The 20,861-nt window shown below is 34.8% G+C and overlaps 2 protein-coding genes across 2 annotated transcripts; both read right to left on the bottom strand.

Annotated features, from left to right (window-relative positions):
- Positions 1–16,667: 16,667 nt before the first annotated feature.
- On the bottom strand, positions 16,668–17,333 carry LOC145679413 (uncharacterized). The gene has a single exon (XM_081749995.1). It carries the CDS (start codon positions 17,331–17,333, stop codon positions 16,668–16,670), a length of 666 nt encoding a protein of 221 aa, XP_081606121.1.
- Positions 17,334–17,972: 639 nt separating this feature from the next.
- On the bottom strand, positions 17,973–18,407 carry LOC145679412 (uncharacterized). The gene has a single exon (XM_081749994.1). The coding sequence runs from the start codon at positions 18,405–18,407 to the stop codon at positions 17,973–17,975; it is 435 nt and encodes a 144-aa protein (XP_081606120.1).
- Positions 18,408–20,861: the final 2,454 nt, after the last annotated feature.

The following is a 20,861-nucleotide window of genomic DNA, read 5'->3' as shown; positions in this document are numbered from 1 at the left end:
TACTAACAGTTCCAGTTACAGCAGTTTTCATAAATATCAACTAAGAAATAAAAGTAGAAATGAAATTTTGTTTTTTCGTGAAATCAGGTCTTTAATAAGTACGAAAATAATGTAACGAACAGTACGTAATTCAAATAACTTTTCTAAAGGTAAAAACTAATACTAATTTGGCTACTAGTATTTTTCTAAATATCATATATAAATAATTTATCGACTAGATATATATGATATGCAGAGCCGGCTCTACCATATACGCAACACTTGCATTTGCATGGAGCGGCAAGTTTGGAGGGTCTGGGAAAATCTGTCATAAATATATTATTTTAATTAAATATTTCTTGTTGGAAACAGACTTCATGATGATGGTAGTTACTTTTATTAAGCTGACCTAATTGAATACTACATAAATTGTTTAGGATGCATTAGTTTAAGGTCACATGAACAATACTAAAGCAAATGGTCGAATAAATCCGAGCACAAATTGCTTGATTGTTGTCAAATGCAAGAATTCAATTCTCGAATAGTAGCGAATATCTGTTCCCTTTAGTAAGTTATCACAGTTTTGATATGACAACTAGTCTTGATTTTGTCAGAAACAACTTCCTTATCATTGAAGATAGAAACAAGTTTTTTTTTTAATTTAACAGATGTAGAAGAAAAATTTAAAAAAATAAAGATAAAAGAGCTAGTTGCACTGGAAAAAAGATTACCATCTTTCCTCTGCAGGTGTGTTTGCTTTATCTTTCACTAACATAATAGATTAATATTTAAAGAAAAAACATACACAACGGGATTGCATTTCTAGTAAGTATTTAAGCCTTTCTGAGTGTGACTGCACTTACCCTCCCCTTCGTTGTTCATGCTGAAGTAGCATACTTAAAATCATGACTTTTAAGATTTGTTCCAGAAAGGGAGAAGTGGTAAACTATGCCATTGCACGGGGTGACAAATTGCCTAGGGCCGCCCTGATGATATGTATATACAATACATGAATATATATGATGACACAATTTGAAGTAATGCAGGTTGTTTCAAAATTAATATTAGGGTTTTGAAACTTTGTAGTATCTATTACAATTAACTTACAATTATAAACATTATATCAAATGAAAGAGCAACTCAAACAGTTTTGTACGCACGCATGTACATACATTGTTTCTTCTGTCTGCCGTCAGAAAGAGCAAGTAGCAAAGATGGAGACTAGAGAGAACAAAGCTTTTTGTGTTTTAATAAAGACTGAATCTGTACAGTGCAACCGTCTGTGTGAAGAATATTAAGGTGACGCTTGCAACTACGTCCTTATCGTTTGCAGTTGCTACAGATCTAAAGCCTACAGACTACAGTTTATGTGCCAATTTCGCAAGTGAAATATTGCTACATAACAATGAAGATTTTCTGGATCGTGTCGTCTTCAGTGATAAATCGACATTTCACCTAAGAGCTAATGTGAACATTCATATAATGTTTGTATCTGGCCGTCAGCAAATCCTCAGGAAATGATCCAATTGAAACGAGACTCCCCTAAATTGAATGTGTTTTGCGCCATAAGGCGGAAAGTTTATGGGCCTTTCTCGCCTATCGACTAGATGTCTGCCGTGTGACGAATGAATCTCACATCGAACACTTGTAGCAAAGACTGTTAAGGTGCTCTTTTATTTGATGCATTGCTTATAATTCTACGTAAAATGTAGTAAGTACTACGAAAACTTAAAACCCCGAAATTCATTTTGAAACACCCTGCATTTCTCACCAACAGTGTTGGAACTAAGATATAAAAAGGAGTGTAAATTTTCCTTATAAAGTTATTGTTTACAACAACGATATTATTATTAGTCGAGACTATAACTACAACAACAAGACGGGTTAGTAGTAAAAAAAATGTAATCAAATGTACACTCGGTGGCCCAGGTGGTCAAACTGGCACACATGGGTGTGTTACTTTTTTAATCCGCTCCTTGTGGACACTAATTAAGATATCGGGATATTATTCTTGTCATATATGGTTGGACCATAGTTTATCATATTAATTTCTTTTTCTTCTGGGTTCAAACTTCCTTCTGAAATTACACCCCAGTCAAAAATTTGAGAATTTTCTAATTTTGATTTTCCTTTACTTCTTTTTTGCCTGTAGCTTCCTTCGTTGTAGAAAGACCTCCTTAAGACTTGCCAGGTATACGTATACCTCGGATGGATACCTAACTGTTGACATCAATTGTATGGGCCTGCGAGCAGTGTTGCCAATTAGGGAAATTAAAATTTCCCTAAATTTGGGCAAAAAAATCGAAATTTTTGTTTATAAATCCGTACCTATACGTCCGAGTGCAAGTCAACTTACGCCAATCGAACATTTGTCCTTACTTAACAAACGCAAGTAAAGATAGTCACAATGGGGGAATTAGGGGGCGCACGAAAAATTCGTATTTAGGTTCTAACCCTTGATTTTTCTAGTTTTCCCCTACTTTTCTGTTTACCGTAATATATTTTTTATAATTAGAAGCTTTGTTCCTTAAATATCGCCATAATACTTGTAGGATATATTAGTGGTGTACCAATGTTTAATTTAAGATAGTTTGTGTCTATCTAGTAGCAGTGTAGCCAGCTACACTGCTACTAGACAGACACAAACTATCTTAAACAAACACAAACTACAGAAAATTTTAATTCCAGATTTTAGAGGGAAATTTTGGGAAAATTATCTGTTTTGTCTATTATTTCCCTCTTGTTGGCTACATCGGAACAAACGTACCAGTATCTGGAAGTCTCGTCTTTGTCCTACACAACGCACTACAGAAAATTTCAATAGGATAATTAGGGGAAGTACAGTTGAGGTTTGCAGTAGACCTTGTTCTCTAATTGGAAAGATAGCTATGATTTTTTTTAAGGTAAAATGAGATATTTTTATTGACATGCTTACTTTTACTAGATATCGTCACAATACTTGTAAGATAAAGATACCAAAGCTTATTTTAAGAGAGTTTGTGTGTGTGTGTGTGTGTGTCTGATAGCAGTGTTGCTAGCTACAGAAAATTTTAATTCCAAATTTTAGGGGCAAATTTTAGAAAAATTCCCTTTTTTCTTTCTATTATTTCCCTCTTGTTGGCTACACTCGAACAAACGTACCGGTGTCTAAAAGCCTCATCCTTAGTCTAGACAGTGCACCATAAAAAGTTTCAGTAGAATAATTAGGAAAAGTACCGTTGAGGTTTACAATAAACCATGTTCTGTAAATGGTAAGAAAATGGTGAATTTCTGTGGTAGAATAAGATTTTTTAATTTCATGCTTAATTTGTTAGATATCGCCATGATACTTGTCGGATATATTCTTGGAGTACTAAGGTTTATTTTCAGATAGTTTTCGTTTGTCTGATAGCAGTGTTTCCAGCCAAAACAATTAATTCCCTATTTAGGTAAAAGAAATTCGGAAAATTTCCCTTTTCCCCTCTATTATTACCCTCTTGCTGGCTACATTCAAACAAACGCACCACTATCTGAAAGCTTCCTCTTTGCCCTACAGAACGCACCATAAAAAGTTTCAATAGGATAATTAGAGAAACTGTAGCCCCGGTATATCGGTTGATTTTTGCTTCTGAGGCGTAAAAAGTGTCAAAATTTCATGTGTATCATGACAGATAATCTTTTCTATCCTTCTTTGAATGGAAGCCAGCGACTTCAGGATTTCACTGTACCTTGTTAATACACCAAAGAATTTTTAGGTGACTTGAACCCATATAGCAGCAGTGGTGCTAGATACAAAAAATTTTGAAATTCGGTTAGGGAATTTTTTGTGAATTTTCACCCCTACATTTCCCTCAATAATTTCCCACCCGTTGGCAACACTGCAATGCAACTTACACCAAAAAATAGCCACATCCATTTTGTAAAAAACAAGGCCTTAACTATATCAATCGAATGAATGGTTTTTGAGCAATAAGTCACTAAATGAAAATGTAGGAAAACGCCAAAAATGACCTGGGTCCGAAAGGAATAATCACACAATTTTGCTCGTATAGGTACAAAGAAACAAACGATTTGTAAGTTACGAGGGCTTCGACTCAGTTCTGTTGATTATTTCAATTATCTGCAACATAAATCAATAAATAATAGTTGCCAGAAAAAAACATTAAAAAGAATTGTTTTTATTGAAAAAAAACTTCACAGAAAAAAAGTTTTTTTTTTTACAACACTAGTTACAATTCAGTGGAAAATAGAATGAAATTTGCAAGTCTCAAAATAATGTTAGGTAGACGAAGGAAAAAAATATAATAAACAAAAATTCCAGTTCAAGCTGTACATTCTTAACAATACATTTCTCTCTTCTGTTAAGTAATAAAGAATTTGTTTAATTTGTTTCTCTCCAATTTTCTTCTCCGCTTTTTTCCTGATTTTTTTCGTCTCCACTTTCATTCTATATAAACATTGCTATATAATGTATAAAAGTAACAAGTCTGGGCTACCTTTTGTGCCCATTATAAGGAAAAAAACTTCATTTAAAACTTACAGTGTATCATTTTTTTTAAAATGTGTTTCGTTTACCTTTGGTTACATTAATATTTGATAAGTCCGTTGCCAGTCTGTTCTATGGAGGTGATAGAATCTTAATGAAGTTTCTGATTAATTACAAAAAGTAATAAATCACTAAATTGTCATACTATAGCTCCAAACTTTGAAAGGTGTACTATTTGCCCCATGTTTGCTTATGAAATATTAAAGAAATTGTTCATATTGGACTCAGAACGGGAGCATAAATATACAGAGGCATCAAATAACAATTAGTAGCTTTACTTAAAAACCGTGGATCCCCTACCATTGCTGTGTAAATTAACATCTTGAATTATTACTTTATACTAAAGTTAAGCCAATTAAATTTGTGCAATATACAGTACATTCTTTCTGTCTCTTACTTAGGGATAATGTAGTATACAGACATAGTTTGAAAGTCCGCGGGACAAAATATCGCGTTGCCATCTCTCGCCTCCAAAATCTCTCGAGTAGAAATATGACCTAGTTAAAACTTTGCCGTACAAAATCTAGCGGATCAAATATCACTGGATCAAAAATCACAAGCTGAAATCTGCTCAGAGCAAAACTTCACCGTATACTGATATATAAAAGTTTTTGGGAATAATAATAATAATAATAATAATAATAATAATAATAATAATAATAATAATAATAATAATAATAATAATAATAATAATAATAATAATAATAATAATAATAAATTCTTATGTAAAATTGGAACAGAAATGGTTATTGAAAATGAATGGGTAGATATTCCTATAATAAAACCAAATTAGAGGAAATATTATCCATCTGAATCCAAAAGCATCGTGGGGTGGGGTCCGGGTAAAAGACTCTCCGACATATACTAACTATAAGTAGAATTTCACGTTTCGCGTAACTTTGATGTTATAATTGTTATTAACAACGTTAAAGTCATTTATTAAACTTTTGTACGTGATTGTACTTTTAGTTCATTACTCTTCAAAGTGTCTTGAAAAGGATGGTGAAGATACTCTGGATATTTCAAAACTCATTTAAGATTTACTTAAAACTTCTTTCTCTGTAAAAACTGCTTTGTAATTCTGTCTTGAAATTGAAATTTGTTTCAGCAGACCGAAGTAAACTAACTTAACACAACGTCATCGTGTAAGTTCATGCATTGACAAACATGATGATAGATGTATATTCCTGTAGGTACACGTAACTACTATTTTCACTTTAGTACAGTAAGTACATGACCTCAGCATTAGTCAAAAACAAAACGACTTCGATTTGCTAAGTCATACTTTTGCAATGTTGAACTATAATAATAATAATACTTATAAAAAGCTCCATATCTAACCTTGGATATGACCTAGATATTAAAGTGATAGTTATGAATACTAAAGCATATCATCTACAAAAACTTGTATTATTCGGACATCTGTATTTCTATAACATAAATATAAGATATGCACTTACTTCATATTATTCTCAATGCCTAGTCATGAAACGTTCTTAAAACATTTCTACAAACACAAATAAATGTAACTTACATGCATTAAAATAATTCCCCAAAATTCAAGTCTTTCATTTCACCATAAACAAAATGTTCATAAATATTGGTGTAAAAATTATCCATATCTAGATTTCTATTAATAGTTAGCTCTAAAAAAATTACTACGATACCTCTCGCGTACGTCCCTAAATCATGTTAATTATAAATAACTCATAGCATAACCGTTAATATTAATATTGGTTAAGATGTATATACATATCCAAAACTTTGGGAATAATTGCCACCTTGAAGCTCTAACTGATGCCCCTGATCAAGTCTATTTCAGTTAAATTGTTTGGTGAGCGTCAACTGTGAATCCTAACAGAAGCTCAAAATTTATACCAAAAATCTAGTGTCTCATGAATCCCTAAGCTTAGATAAAACTCCGTATATAAACTTCCTATTCAAAAAATAAACGAACACGTATCTCAACGTTTACGAGAATTATGCTTTTAAGGGAAAACATTATAATATACTATTTTTCTCCACATTCAAATACACGTTGCCTATCTCATCATCGCAGGAAGACAGCTGAACCATTTAAAATGAACTTTCTTTCGCTGTACTTAGATGTATCTTCAAATTATAGGAAGTTATATATATATATATATATATATATATATATATATATATATATATATATATATATATATATATATATATATATATATATATATATATGTGTGTGTGTGTGTGTGTGTGTGTGTGTGTGTGTGTGTGTGTGTGCTAAAAAGTAGTTTATTTCTGTTCTGTAGAAGTTGCTGAAATATTGGGGGGGAAACAAGTCTATACATGCTGTAACTGTACATGCTGTTTTTAATATAGGACTATATACAGTAGAAAGAGCGATATTTTGAACAGTAAAGAAATCGTGATGGCGAGATTTCGTTCAACGAAATTATGGCTTCCAAGATTTTGGGCAGGTGAGACTGTGGTCAGCGAGATTCTGACTGCGAGGTTTTGCACCTAAACCTTACGTGACCTGCTATTAAACATTTTTACTAGACCTTTGTTTCTATACGTATAAACACAAACTGTTCGCAAATATAAACACAAGCGTTACAGTTATAATGACAGAAAGTAGTGGATATAAAAAGCGAAACATCTCTAACTGTAATTCAGCGTACATGAGAATGTAAGAACAGTATTCTCGACTTTTCTACTTTAAAGACTGGATTTTTTTAAAATAAAAAAAGTCTTCAAACTATTTGTAGTTTTTGATACCAATACACAATTACACTGTAAAAAAATTCATAGATAAAAATTTAGAAAAAACGGTGGCAATCTGTTTGTCAAACCTCCATGTAAATCAATTTACACCTATAAAGTAAAATTACTAATATGAAATGGTGTAAAATTACATTTTTATCAATAAAAATATATTTTCTTATAAATTTACTGTAAACACACACACACACTCACACAGCAAATTTTGTAATTTAATGTAAGGAAATGTATATCAAATTCCAAAATGAAGAGTAAATGATTTTACATTGATGTTTGGCAATTTAATTACAATTTTTTTTTCAGTGTAGTACAAAACTCGTGATTTCAGTACTTTTGAGACCAACTCCTGCGTTGTAACTGTGTCAGCAGAGAGACGTGTTCGAACTTTTCGTGTTATTCTCCATGCTCTAGGAAAGTACCTCCCCGATCCTGGATACTAATAATGTTTTTTTTTTATTATTTTTACACGTCATCATCCATTACCCCATGCTGATGGGAGACCAATTTGAACTTAAATGGCATCGAGACTGTACTATTAATCTCAGCGACCCCGAAAACTATGGGTTAGAAACTAATATCAGTCGTTCTCAATCATTTTTGCATCTCACCCCCTTCAATTTTACACTCCCCTCTTTTATCCCCATGCCAATAATGTGATGAAAACGTAAGTTATGCCATGGCACATGCATATACCAAAATCATCAAATTTGATGCAACGATCTATGAGGAGTTGACCCTCAAACAATCTTCCATTTCATATTTATTTATATTGTAAAGTTCCATACGCTCAAGTATAACCAACTGCGTGCGTTTGCTATAAACACATGCTCCTACCACGAACACGTGTTGCTGTGTTCAAACATAAACAGCAGACGATGATGGAAGAAGCCTTTGCCACACATTTTCAATCCGTTTATAGTTCAGAACGACTTAATATAGATTTATCTGAAATATACTCAATTAAAATACCTTCATCTGAAGATATAATGGTTTTAGATAAGATATATGAATTTGAAGTTGAAGAAGCAATAAATAGAATAAAAAGTAAAAGATCATTTGGTCATTACAGTATACCATCTTATATTTTTAAGAATTGTAAAGAATTCTTCATCAAACCATTGACTTATTTGTTCAATTTGTCTTTGCACCAAGGAAATTTTCCAGCAAAATTTAAAATTTCAGCGGTATGACTAGTTCCTAAAGTTAATCCAGTAAGACTGATAGAAGATCATAGACCAATTAATCTGATACCTTCTCCTGCTAAAATATTTGAAGCAGTTATTTATAAACATCTATTCAATCATGTCTCTACATATTTGTCTAAGTCTCAATATGGTTTTAAGTGTAATCGATCAACTACTTCAAATTTATTGATTATGAATCAAGTAATTAATGACTCTTTCAATAGAGGGACACAAGTAGATGTAATATATACAGACTTTAAACAAGCTTTCGACTTGGTTGACCATGGTGTACTTCTTAGAAAGCTGAGAATGTTTGGTATATCGAGGGATTTAATTAAATTGTTTTATTCATATTTAACTGAAAGAATGCAATATGTTATCTTTAATAATATCAAATCTAATCAATATTAGGTATATTCAGGGGTACCTCAAGGATCAAATTTAGGTCCTTTACTTTTTCTGATAATGATTAATGCTTTTGATTTTCAGAAGCTTTTAAACATACATCATGTCTGATATTTGCAGAAGACACCAAACTATATAATGAAATTCAAACAGAGAGGGATTGTAATATATTACAGTGGGATATAAATATACTAAATGAGTGGTGCACGAAAAACAAATTCCAACTGAATATTTCTAAATGTTATGTAATGACTTACACACTCAATAAAAAAAACAAATATTGTTTGAACATGCTATAGGAAATCAGAGATTAAAAAGAAAGGAAATTATAAGAGATCTACGAGTTTGGTTTGACATGAATTTGAAATTCAAACACCATATACATATAATAACTAATGAAGCTTTTAAAATGCTCGGTTTTATGAAGAGGTCAAGTCAATATTTTAAAAATACTAGAAGTATATTATCGTTATATAATGCATTTGTACGATCAAAATTAGAATATGCATCTATAGTTTGGGATCCTTTTTATCAGTGTCAAAAACAACAAATAGAGGAAATTCAAAATAAATTATTGAAATATACTGCCTATAAAATGTTTGGTATACAAACATAATATGTTTCTTACGAAGTACTTAAAAAAATTAAATTGTTGTCACTAGAAAATAGAAGGTTTATACAAATAGTGTTATATCTTAGAAAATTGATTGATAATAAGGAAGATAATATGTTTTTTATATCGTAGATTACCTTTTTATTTTCCTCGACAAAATCTAAGAGGAAGACATACTTTTTACATGACTCATAATAGAATAAATACTAATAAAAATTCTCCACTGTATAAATTATGTGATACGGGTAATAGAATTGGGATTATGGGTTTAGATATATTACAGTATAAATTTAAGACTTTCAAGCGAAATCGTTTTGAGATGTTAATTGATAAATTGTAGATTTTTTTTGTATGTTATAACCTGAAGAAGAAAACAAGGGGAAAAAATGGTATACTTTTTGTAATGTCATGTTTAAATAGTAACTATATGTATGTTTGGTGTTGCACATCCTTTGATGATTGTAAATAAAATTTTGTACTTTGTAATTGCCTTTGAGTATTAAGTACAATTAGGGGTGTGCACGAGACAAGATTTGTGGCTGTCTCGTCTCGAAAATGTGCTGTAAAAGTGATGTCTCGACTCGAAAAATGTATATTTCTCTATTGGATGAGCCCTGTCTCGACTCGAATTTTGTCAGGAAAAACCTGTCTCGACTCGTCTCGTGCGCATCCCTAAGTATAATAAAATATATTATTATTATTATTATTATTATTATTATTATTATTATTATTATTATTATTATTATTATTATTATTATTATTATTATTATTATTATTATTATTATTATAAGGCTATCAGGAGGTGACGAAGAGGTTTCGGAAGGGAAACGAAGACGGCCGACCTCCCCTTCAGGAGGATGTCTATAAAAGAGGAAGTTATACATTAACATAGCTTTCCAAAAAATTTGGAGGGTTTAGACTCAAACCTTATAGCCGTCCATTGTGACTCAGTTTTTCTGTCCCTTTTAGTCCGACCTATAAGAAGGGACGAAGCGGTCTCGGCTTCAATTCCCAGGGGGGGCACTCGGTCGAAAAAGTGTAAAAAGCTTTTTCAGGTCAGCCATCCTGAATGAGGTTTTCCTTATTCACACCAGGCAAATGCCAGGATAGTACCCAACTTGTAGGTCCCAGGCCGCTTCCTTCCTTCCCTTTCCCCCGGATAATGTGCTCGCCTAGGGATGTCATCCCTAATATTTGATAGGCTAATATGACCATAGACTCCGAAAGCCCAGAAATCTAAATCCTAAATCCTAAGAAGGAACAGGCTAATGTAACGGCTCGCGCTGTGTGTGTGTGTGTGTGTGTGTCATGGAAAGGGCACCAGAGAGCGATTCGTTTTTGCATACACTCCAAAGTTAGTGCCACAGACAATAGAACCGGCACGGCAAAGTTGTCAGTCGCACTATTTCATTTCAAGATGGTGGCCAGAAGAAAATAGAGGCAACGGGAAGGTGACGAAGTATAATCGTGCTAATATTCTAAACTAGTGAACCGAATCAAGTTATTTTTTGCACGATTACTGACCTTAGTTACCTACAGGTTACAGGCTTATAATTTAATGGGGCGCAGTCTCCGGTGGGTGCCAAAAGGAATTTTCAAAAACGGCAAAAATGGAGGTTCTTCTGCAACCTTCTCATCAGAAGGGAGGAATGGGTGCGATTACTGCGTCACGTAGTCATAGGCATTTCAAGATGGCGGCAAAAAAGAACATTTCGGCCATTAAAAAGTGCGCTAAAAATATAAGGGCAGTCTCAAGTCCTAAATTCTAATCGATACAAATTACTGCATCACGTGATCGTAGGCATTTCAAAATGGCACCAAAGAAGAAGATGGTGGCAAATAAGAAAATGCGAACACTAGTGGAAGGGTGGGCCCAGCTTGTTTTTCATTCACATGTAGTAAGTATTTGGTGGAAGGAGATCTTTGATAATCTAATGAAATTTAGTTTTCCGTACATCCCAGTATTTACCTCTTTTGATTGTAGTTAAAATTTAATTGAGCTATATAACTTTAAACTATTCAAAAACATATCAATAATTTGTTGCAATATCTACCTACTTCACATAGTCTACATAATACCATGAGTCCACAAAGAAGAAAGAAAAAAGGTAAAATATACTACTGAATGCAAAATTTATTAAATGTCAGATGCAAAAATGACAGTAAAAAGATTATAATGGTGGTAGTAATAGAAGTAGCAGTAATATTAATAGTGAGAAAACAGCAATATTAATAATAGTCGTAACATCACGAATATTCTCAAAGTAGGAACAAATACTCGGATTCAAGAAAGTTCCTCTTGTCATAGGCAACCAAAACCAATAAGTGTGTGGCGAAAGCAAAGGGGAACATTTTAAAATAATTCCATCAAAATCGGACAATCTGTTCGAAAGTAATCAACGGACGTCACATACAAACAAACCGACAATGCGATCTATAATAAGGAGCTTCGCACCCAAAATTCTAAAGATTTGTTTCATTGATTCTCGAAGTTTAAATATTATACGAAATTTCGACAATCTCAAATACTCGAGGGGTTTCGAGTGCCGGATAATAACTTTTCAAAACCGAAGTTCGATTAGTCTTTACCCTTATCGAATTTCCTTATCTCTAGACTACCTATATCAGAAGCTGTCTCCATCCAGAAATTTAATTTAAAACCTCGAAACAAGATGCAGAATTCCTCTTTTTCTGCCTGCCCTGTTGTTGGCGCAATCGGTAAAGTGACAGTTTGTAGACTAATGGTGTCTTAGATTCCAATACCGTTCGAGTGATGTATGTTTTCTCTTTCTCTCTCTCTCTCTCTCTCTCTCTCTCTTTCTCTTTCTTTCTTTCTTTCTTTCTCTCTCCCTTCCCTGAATGATTACTTAAACCTTGTACGTACATAAACATTGGTCTTAAAGGCATGTGAGAAGAAACTTTTGTTTCACTTCATTTCAAAGGAGGCAGCTTTTAAAATGAACATCCTGTATATAGGCCTATGTATTACATATTATGTACACCTATGATAACCTCGATTACATTATTTCTTCCAAACACAGCGATAATCCCAAACTTTTCAAAATATTCGAACACTAGATAAATAGCGATCATACTGAGATCTTTCAGAATTTGCTGCTTTCAAACAATCGGAGACTCACGAACAGTTCGAGTATCTCACACTCGTCGAAGGTTTCTAACATTTCGAATGTCTTGAATACTTCGAGTGCCTCGAACATTTCGAGTGTCTTGACACTTTGAGAGTCTCGATAGTTGAATAAAATTAAAATTCTTTATCGACGAAACGGTGTAGAATTTTTTTCGAATTGTTATCGATTACTCGATTATCGGAACAGCCCTACATACCACATGTCTAAAGTATTAGAGCAAATCTTTTTTATACACTTACTTAGCTATTACTCTAATACTGCATGTGGCATGTGGTAGTAGAAGTTCTGAATCTCTTAGCAATAGCTACTATCTTTGAGAACTAGGAAGTCCTAAAATACAAACAAACAAAAAGTTACAGTTTGATGTATATTTTTTTTAATTGTTTACTTCCTACTTCCTATCAAACGATACAGATTTCCGGAATCACTACTGGGAATTAAAATATTTCCTTGACCTAGGCCACAGTAAGATGACCTAGAATTAACGGAAACACAATCAGACGTTTTACATAAAATACCTCTTGTGTCTTTGCACTGAATCTCCCAGATCATGAACAAATTTCAAGGTTTAAGATTTACGGTCAATAACTCTCCTTTCTAGCACGACCTTTCGTTCAACTCCCGTTGAAACTTCAGTTGTAAGTTCGTCACACTTGCTATCATCAATATAAGGAGGTAGAAACATTAATTTCATCGCCGACAAAAATAAAGAAAACTAGAAGTAAATTATTCTGCACAGCGCATGTTGGAAATAATAATGCAGTGTATCTTTTTTAAAATCATCTTACGTAAATACCTGTATGTGTAATATAGTCTGGTGTGTTGGGAAATTCCCAGGTTCTTCTGGAGATTTCCAAGGACAAACATGTTTTGTTTCCGCTAAGACGTACTAGTATCTACGTCAGTAACTAATCCAACAAGTTTTTACATGTCGCCATTTTTTGTTAGGTTCTTTTCACCTGGCTGAGGCAATGAACAAGGTCAAATGTGTAAATATAAACAAAAGATAAATCCTTTTTATAAACAAAAGTTGATTTACATCTTTTTTGTAAAATTTATTTTAATCCAATGAGTTAAATGTCGCGTAAAATAGAAATGTCAGGCTACCATCCTAGACATTTCATTTTGTTTGTTAGATTTTTATTTTAGGAAAGCTACCTCCATTCAACTTATGGTCATTTGAATACGAAAAAGTTTTTTTTTTTTTTTTTTTTTTTAAATTATGAACATCAGTTGAAAGGCATGTTATTAAATTAACATTTCTGCGAAGTAGCTATATGCTTGAAGTGATAAAATTTAAAAGAAGGATAAAACACTATTCGAAGCTATGCTTGGAAACAAAACAAAAAAAAAAATCTGAAAATATTTTATTTTTGTATCAAAATACCCAATATATTTCAATCAAAATTTTTCTTGTACGGCTTATATCTGGAGAACTACATATGTTGTAGCCAAACCCAAACTGTCACTTAACTCAGTATGATGTGCTTATTCGTACAAAATCCGAAAACTCGATTTAGAGATTGTTCAAAAATTGTGTGGACCCTGATTCAAAAACCAATTATTGGCGAAGATCGCAATCTTTTGATTTATTTTTGGTTTTCCTAATTTTCTTGTGAACTTGTGAATCAAAAACTTTGCATAAAAATTACAAGAAACACTATATATATCAACCTCGTTTTATACATGCATACAAAAACCATTAAAATTCGTACATTATTTTGATGATTGATTTAGCATTCAGAAAATTATCTAATAAATTGTTCACTGATTTCACTAGCGTCTTATCTCTCATAGTCAGTTACAAAGAAACATGTTTTCTAGTTTCATCCCTATTGACTATTATTCCTTGTAAAATCAAATAATACTAAGATACATAATTTAAATACTATACAACTAAAGTTGAAATTAGATAGTTGATTTTATGCTCAAATTCTTACAATATAAAGTCAGCTATAAAATGATATAACAATTATAGTGTTACAAAAATTGCAGAAACATGAGGCGAACTCCTACTGTTTAAAGTGGAATCCAAATTAGTATTGTATTTGAGGTAAGTTCTAGTACCTAGAATGGAACCCGAGATCACACGCAAGAAAGACTTGTCCACAAAGGGAACAAATTTAACATTTCTTGTATAATAAATGTGACTGGGAGACCTGGGTTTGATTCCAGGTGGGAGCTCATGATATTTGGATCTACTTTAAGCTGTAGGTCCAAATTTCATATAATGTTAGTGCTTAACGCGCGCTAAGCTCCAAATCAGCCAATCATGGAACATTGTACTATAATATTTACTATCATGTTTTTAATGATATTCGATGTACTGCTCGGGAAGTAAATCTGAGTTCTATAACGAACGAGACACGTCCATTCTAATATTCGTTATCAGTATTCTTGTTATAACATGTTATTCAAGGAAACACTCGAAAGGAGTTCTGTTACATATGCATATAATCAAATTTGCTCTAGCAAGGATTTACGCAAAACCATAAGTTTTTTTTTCCCCTCTCTATTTCTTTCCATTAATTTTACCTGCACTTAACTCGATATTCTTTAATTTGCCAACATTTAGTTTCAATATTTAGGCTTGGAGGGATCTCGCACCACTTGGGTCTCCTGTGGCTGCGCCAATTTTGCAAGTGTTTACACTAGGACTAACCATTATTTTATAGAATTATGATATTATTTCCAACAAGCATGTAGTAGTATTTTCTTTTTTTTCTTTTCTTTCTTTTTTTTCTTTTCTTTCTTTTTTTTTTTTTTTTAATCTTTCATGCGGAGGCTATTAGGTATTATTGGAGATATCAACACTCTTAGTGCACACGGCAACCTCCTACTATCTTTCGCCTGTGAAAAATATCGACAAGTCTTACATAAAGTACGATTGCTTGGAGGCTAATCCTTCTATACATGCTTATTTGGACCTTCTTTCCTTCACAAAATTCCAGGAATCCCATTCTTTCCCTCTAGAATTCCATGTGTAATTGTTCTAGAGTCCTGAAAAAGATAGTTTTGGAAATTGCAGGCGTGACTTACTGTGTAAATTTCAAACTTGCCCTTTGCATCAATGCTATAGAGCTTCAAGCCTTAGTTTAAAAAAAAAATCCTGTGCTTATAGCTCTGGAACGACGCCAATTTCGGAATTTGTGAAGGTAGACTTGCTTGTTTATTTTCTTGTATAAATGTACCCATAAAACACTATAATATGAATAAAATAATGAATAAATTATTGGTTGGTACAAGACCTTTCTCTCCGCTCGTTTTGCACAAAGAATCTTGAAGCAACAAAGTTAAATATCAACATGGCATTATCAGATTTAAGAGTGGTATTTGCAACTTTCCAAACCATGCGGAAATGGTTTGTGTGGACTGGAGGTCGAATTTCCAAATGGAAAATAATATTTTTCTTTTTATTCAGATTCCGAAAGTTGGCAAGGAAATAAAATACTGTTTCAAACTTTATTTCATAAATGCCTTTTTCGGGGCTAAAATAAAGTTGAAAATGTAATGGAAAGACAAGCTTAATACATAAGGACATAAGCAGTTTGCCCCTTCTGAACGTTAAGGATCATGATTTTCACGAATGGCTTACAAGCAACCTCGAACTGGGTATAAATGTGATTATTTTATGCGCCGGCTAAGATAAAAGATGGTAAAATTTTCTCATTGTGATAGATACCGATCATTATTGTTACGGTGTATCCAGAGGCGGCCTTAGTAGTATGCGGGGCCCCGGGCGGGGGGTTCGGTAATCGAAGCCCCTTCCCCTCCGAAGCCAGGAATCATAGGTGAAATTTTTGAGGGGTAAGGGCTTCTTATGGCATGGGGGTCGATATAACTTACGACATTAATGATTCGGAAACATTTTACATGCATGCAAGATCAACAAACTAGAACACATAATAAAACTATCACTGACTTACGAAGCAGCTGCTTTGACGGTCACAGACGGAAGTCCACTTTTCTGGCTTTTCGCTGTGGAAAATCGTTGATAAGGTCCTCGTAGTCCATTGTTGAGGCAACTTCCTTTTCGATGGACAAAATAGCTAAACTGCACAATCTGCTTTGCGACATTGTTGATCGTAGATAGCTTTGATAAGTTTCAACTTCGAAAAGCTTCTTTCAGCGCTGGAAACTGTCACAGGAATTGTCAACATAATTCTGTATGCAATAACGATGTTGGGAAATGAATCTCGAATGGGCCAAACGTACTGAAGAAACTCTTGGGCGGCATTGATGTTATCAGGAAGCATTTCTCGAAAAATCTTCAATTCTGCGCTTAAGTCAATTCCGTCCAAATCGCGTGAATCTTCTGCGCGTAACATCTTGTCCAAATCCATGCAGCACTTTAACAAATAATCGTCGTTCAATGACCGCAAACCCTTCAAGTTGTATAGAAATCCAAAGATTGAAGCATACTCTTCCAGTTGTTCGAATCTTTTTTCCATTGAGGTAAGTGCTTGATCCACTATCAATAAGAAATATCCTGTTCTGAAGGACTCCTCCGGCGAAGATGTTTCTTCGTCGTTACCCTCATAATCGAATTGTTTTTTCTTGCACCTGACTCTTCGTTCCTTGAATTTCTGAGCTACGTTCATTTCGGACGCAATTTCCTTTGCTGCGATCATAGCATCGGAGAATCCGGTTTCCCGGTACTTTCTCAAGAAAGTAACAAGGCCTTTGATTTGCTGTATTGCCACATCGAGCAGCATGTCAGCTGACTGCTTTCACAGCAAATAAAATGTCATACCATATGATTAAGCTCAGAATAAACTCGAAGCTTTCGAGCTCATAATTTGCAAGACATTCGGCTTCACTTTTTACTAGCGGATCATTGGCGGTATCTGCGACAGTCAACAGTGCCTCCCTGACTCCTTTCGTCTGATAACGCAGCGCTTTCACACTTTCCAGGTGGCACTCCCACAGCGTTTCTTAAAGTGATTTTGTAGTCATGAAAGGCACGGTTTCTTCCAAAATTTTCCACCTTTCAGCCGAGGCAGCAAAGCATTTATATATTCTCTGTATGACACCAAAAAACGTCACTGCTTGAGAATTGCATTTAGCCATGTCTCCTAAAACAAGGTTCAAATTATGGCAGCCACACGGAGTGTAAAATGCTCGACTGTACATGCGAAGAATGTGCGCTTGAACTCCTTGGTGTTTTCCCTTCATGTTCGCACCATTGTCCTACCCCTGGCCACGACAATCGGCGATGTCCAGACTGAGATTCGCCAGTGCGGCAAGAAGAGCTTCAGACAACCTCTTTCCTGTTGCGTTGTCCACATCCAGAAATTCGATGAAGTGCTCCACCACCTTCACTTCCAGATCTGATACGTCCACTAAACGCATTATTAGGGCTCTTTGTGGCCAACATCAGGCGTGCAGTCAAGGATGATGGCAAAATATTTAGCAAGTTTCACTTTATCAATAATTTTCCCCTTTACTTCTGACGCCATCAGGTCGATAAGCTTGTTTTGGATCCTATGCCCGAGGTAATGGTCGTGAGCCTCGTCGTTCTTAATTCGGCGGAGATGTTCTTGCATGGTTGGATCGAATTTGGCCAGCATCTTAACTAAGCCTAAAAACTGACCATTGTTTGGCGCATAAAGTTTCTCCGTTCTCCCACGAAATGCGCTGTTGTTTTCGGCAAGGGACTGTATAATCGCTAGAATTCTTGTTAACACTGCGCGCCAATGCAGCTTTTCTTTTCTAATTCGTTCTAGCATCATGTTATCTATTGAGCTACCATTGGACATTCTCCGAGCTGATTCCAACCACGCTGTCATACACTTAACGTGATTTACAGAAACTTCGTGGTGCTGAAGTTTATCGCCAAGATGCTACCAGTCGCAGCAGCCTTCGTTTGCTAACTGGCCTCTAGTAGCTGTCGTGCCAAACAACTTACAAGCAAAGTAAAATACTCTGTCTCTGATCTTCGAATAACTTAGCCATCGCCTATCCACTGTTTCTCCGTTCGGCATCCTCCGTGTAAAGAAATTGTTCGAAAAATGTCTGTTACCTTCGTCCTTTGGGTATTCACAGTCACTTAGCCTGATTGGACCCCTCTCCACTAACATGTCACGCACTTCACTGTTAATATGTTTCGAATTACCTGGATCGTATATGTCGCCGAACAGTGTGCTCGTCGTTTGAAGAGTGTCAGAAGTATGCAGAGGAATGATCGCGCTTTCACAGGAGAGGTCACTTTCCGGGTCTGTTGCAACAACGTTGACCCCAGAGAATTGCACCAAGTTTTCATTGTTGCTTGTGGGACAACAGGGCGCAGAAACAGTTTTGTTGCCGGCTAGTTTGTTTTCTTCGTCGGTCGCAAAACTTGGTATCACAACCTGGTCTGTCGCATCACACCGGTCGCTCACAGTCACAGGCAAATCATCATCCGTGTTCTCAAGTTTTGGTATTGATCCGCTGATTTTACCGCTACAACAAACTTGTCCAAAGATCCCTTTTCCTTCTGAATGAAATCTTCTTTATATTTCCGTTTCTTGGCTTTCGCAGCCCCACTTTCGTATTTACGGAATTTGTCTCTGTCTCTGCCACTCATGATGGTCACTTATTTTTTGGCCAATAAACAAATAATCGGAAGACACTCACGCACTAATCATAATATTACGTATCCACATCTCACTACGACTGCGCGGTCCGAATTCCGAAGCCAAACTAAGGTGCTACACAAGGCATGTAATAGGAGCTATTTCTGGGAAGCGATGACTCAGAGGTGTCCGTAGCATCAGGACCACTCTTCTGACCCAAAAGCAACAAACAACATGACTTCTCACTCTATTTCGACAACAAAGAAAAGTTCAGATAAGGCCATTTAGAGTCACGTGCATGGTATTAGCGTCGCTTTGTTTGCTGACCCATTGCTAATCTGAAATTCAAGGGCGTAATTATTACGGTACTTTAAAACCGAAAATATCATGCTACACGCTTTCATAGTAATGGTGTAGATTTCGGGAATTTAAGGCTTCTAAAAGTAAAATATTGAGTAAGAAGTTCTGGTTTATGAAAACTGGTTTCCGAAGAAATCCACCCACCGTATTATTGGCCAAAGTATTCACTTAACTCTAAGCTACGGTACATTAGAATGTTGCAGAGGCCCCGCATATTTGAGCTGATTGTGACAAGAGAATATGTTGTCGCGGGGCCTGGGGCGGATGCCCCACTCGCCACCCCCAAAGGCCGCCTCTGGGTGTATCTATTTTCTTATCGCAAAGCAGGACGTTGCCGAAAATTACCATTGATCTCTGCCACAAAAGGTACTTCTCGTAATATCATATTCTACATTGTCTCTAGTCTGAATGCTTGAAAACATCTTACTCATTTACCAACCAATGTTCATTTACGAATGAATTTCATTCATATGGACCAAAAAAAATTAAACGCTTGGGAGAAGTTTTACAACACATTTAGAAATACCGGTAGTGATTTTAACCGTTTTGTCGAGTCCGCAGTAGCTGGTTCCAAGCCCGTGTTGAGGAAGGAGAGTTTCCCTGTAAGCAGAGAGGTGCAAAAGAGTTAACTTTGTGCGAGTTGTGTTCCATTTACAACAGAGTATGTGAGAATTGTTTTTTGATAGTAAATAAGGCATATAACGACAGCATATGGTGGCATATTCTAAGTGTGTTATAGCAGGAATCCCTGAGTTTATTATCACTGACCAAGGACTATAAACTACTTATGTAATACTTCGCAACTAACAGGTTTACGGTATTATTCAAGTAGCCTGAAACAGATTTCAGGATAAAGTACTCAACAAGGGAACATCTTATATTGATAGTAGCGTTGCCCAATCAAACAACGTGCAATCGATAAAAAAGTGAACAAAAGTGAGAAATCCAAAGTTTTACGAGCCGACACCCAGAAACACAGGAGATACAGAGGAAAGAAGAATCTAAAATCTTGTGAAGATAGCAATGCAAAAGATACACTGTCACAGAAAGAACTTCAAAATGATTAAAGTAATCAAAACATTTACACAACAGTATAGTTAACAAACATTGTACCCACAGACATACTCAATAACATCATATGTAATGCAGTGCTGCCAACTGAGCACAAAATGAAGTTTTGTTAAATGGCACGGAACACAAATTATAACATGTAGAAAATCTAATTATGAGTAGAACCAAACCTGTGAAGTCATGATGTACAGTGTTGCCAACGTTTGAAGATAGGCCTATATGAATTCCTATATGAATGTCGGATGTAGAAAAGAACAT

This window comes from Thermobia domestica, chromosome 2, assembly GCF_964235325.1.
Source record: "Thermobia domestica chromosome 2, izTheDome1.hap1.1, whole genome shotgun sequence".
Classification (NCBI taxonomy): domain Eukaryota; kingdom Metazoa; phylum Arthropoda; class Insecta; order Zygentoma; family Lepismatidae; genus Thermobia; species Thermobia domestica.
The sequence above is the reverse complement of the archived record's forward strand: the minus strand, read 5'-3'. Positions and strand labels throughout refer to the sequence as shown.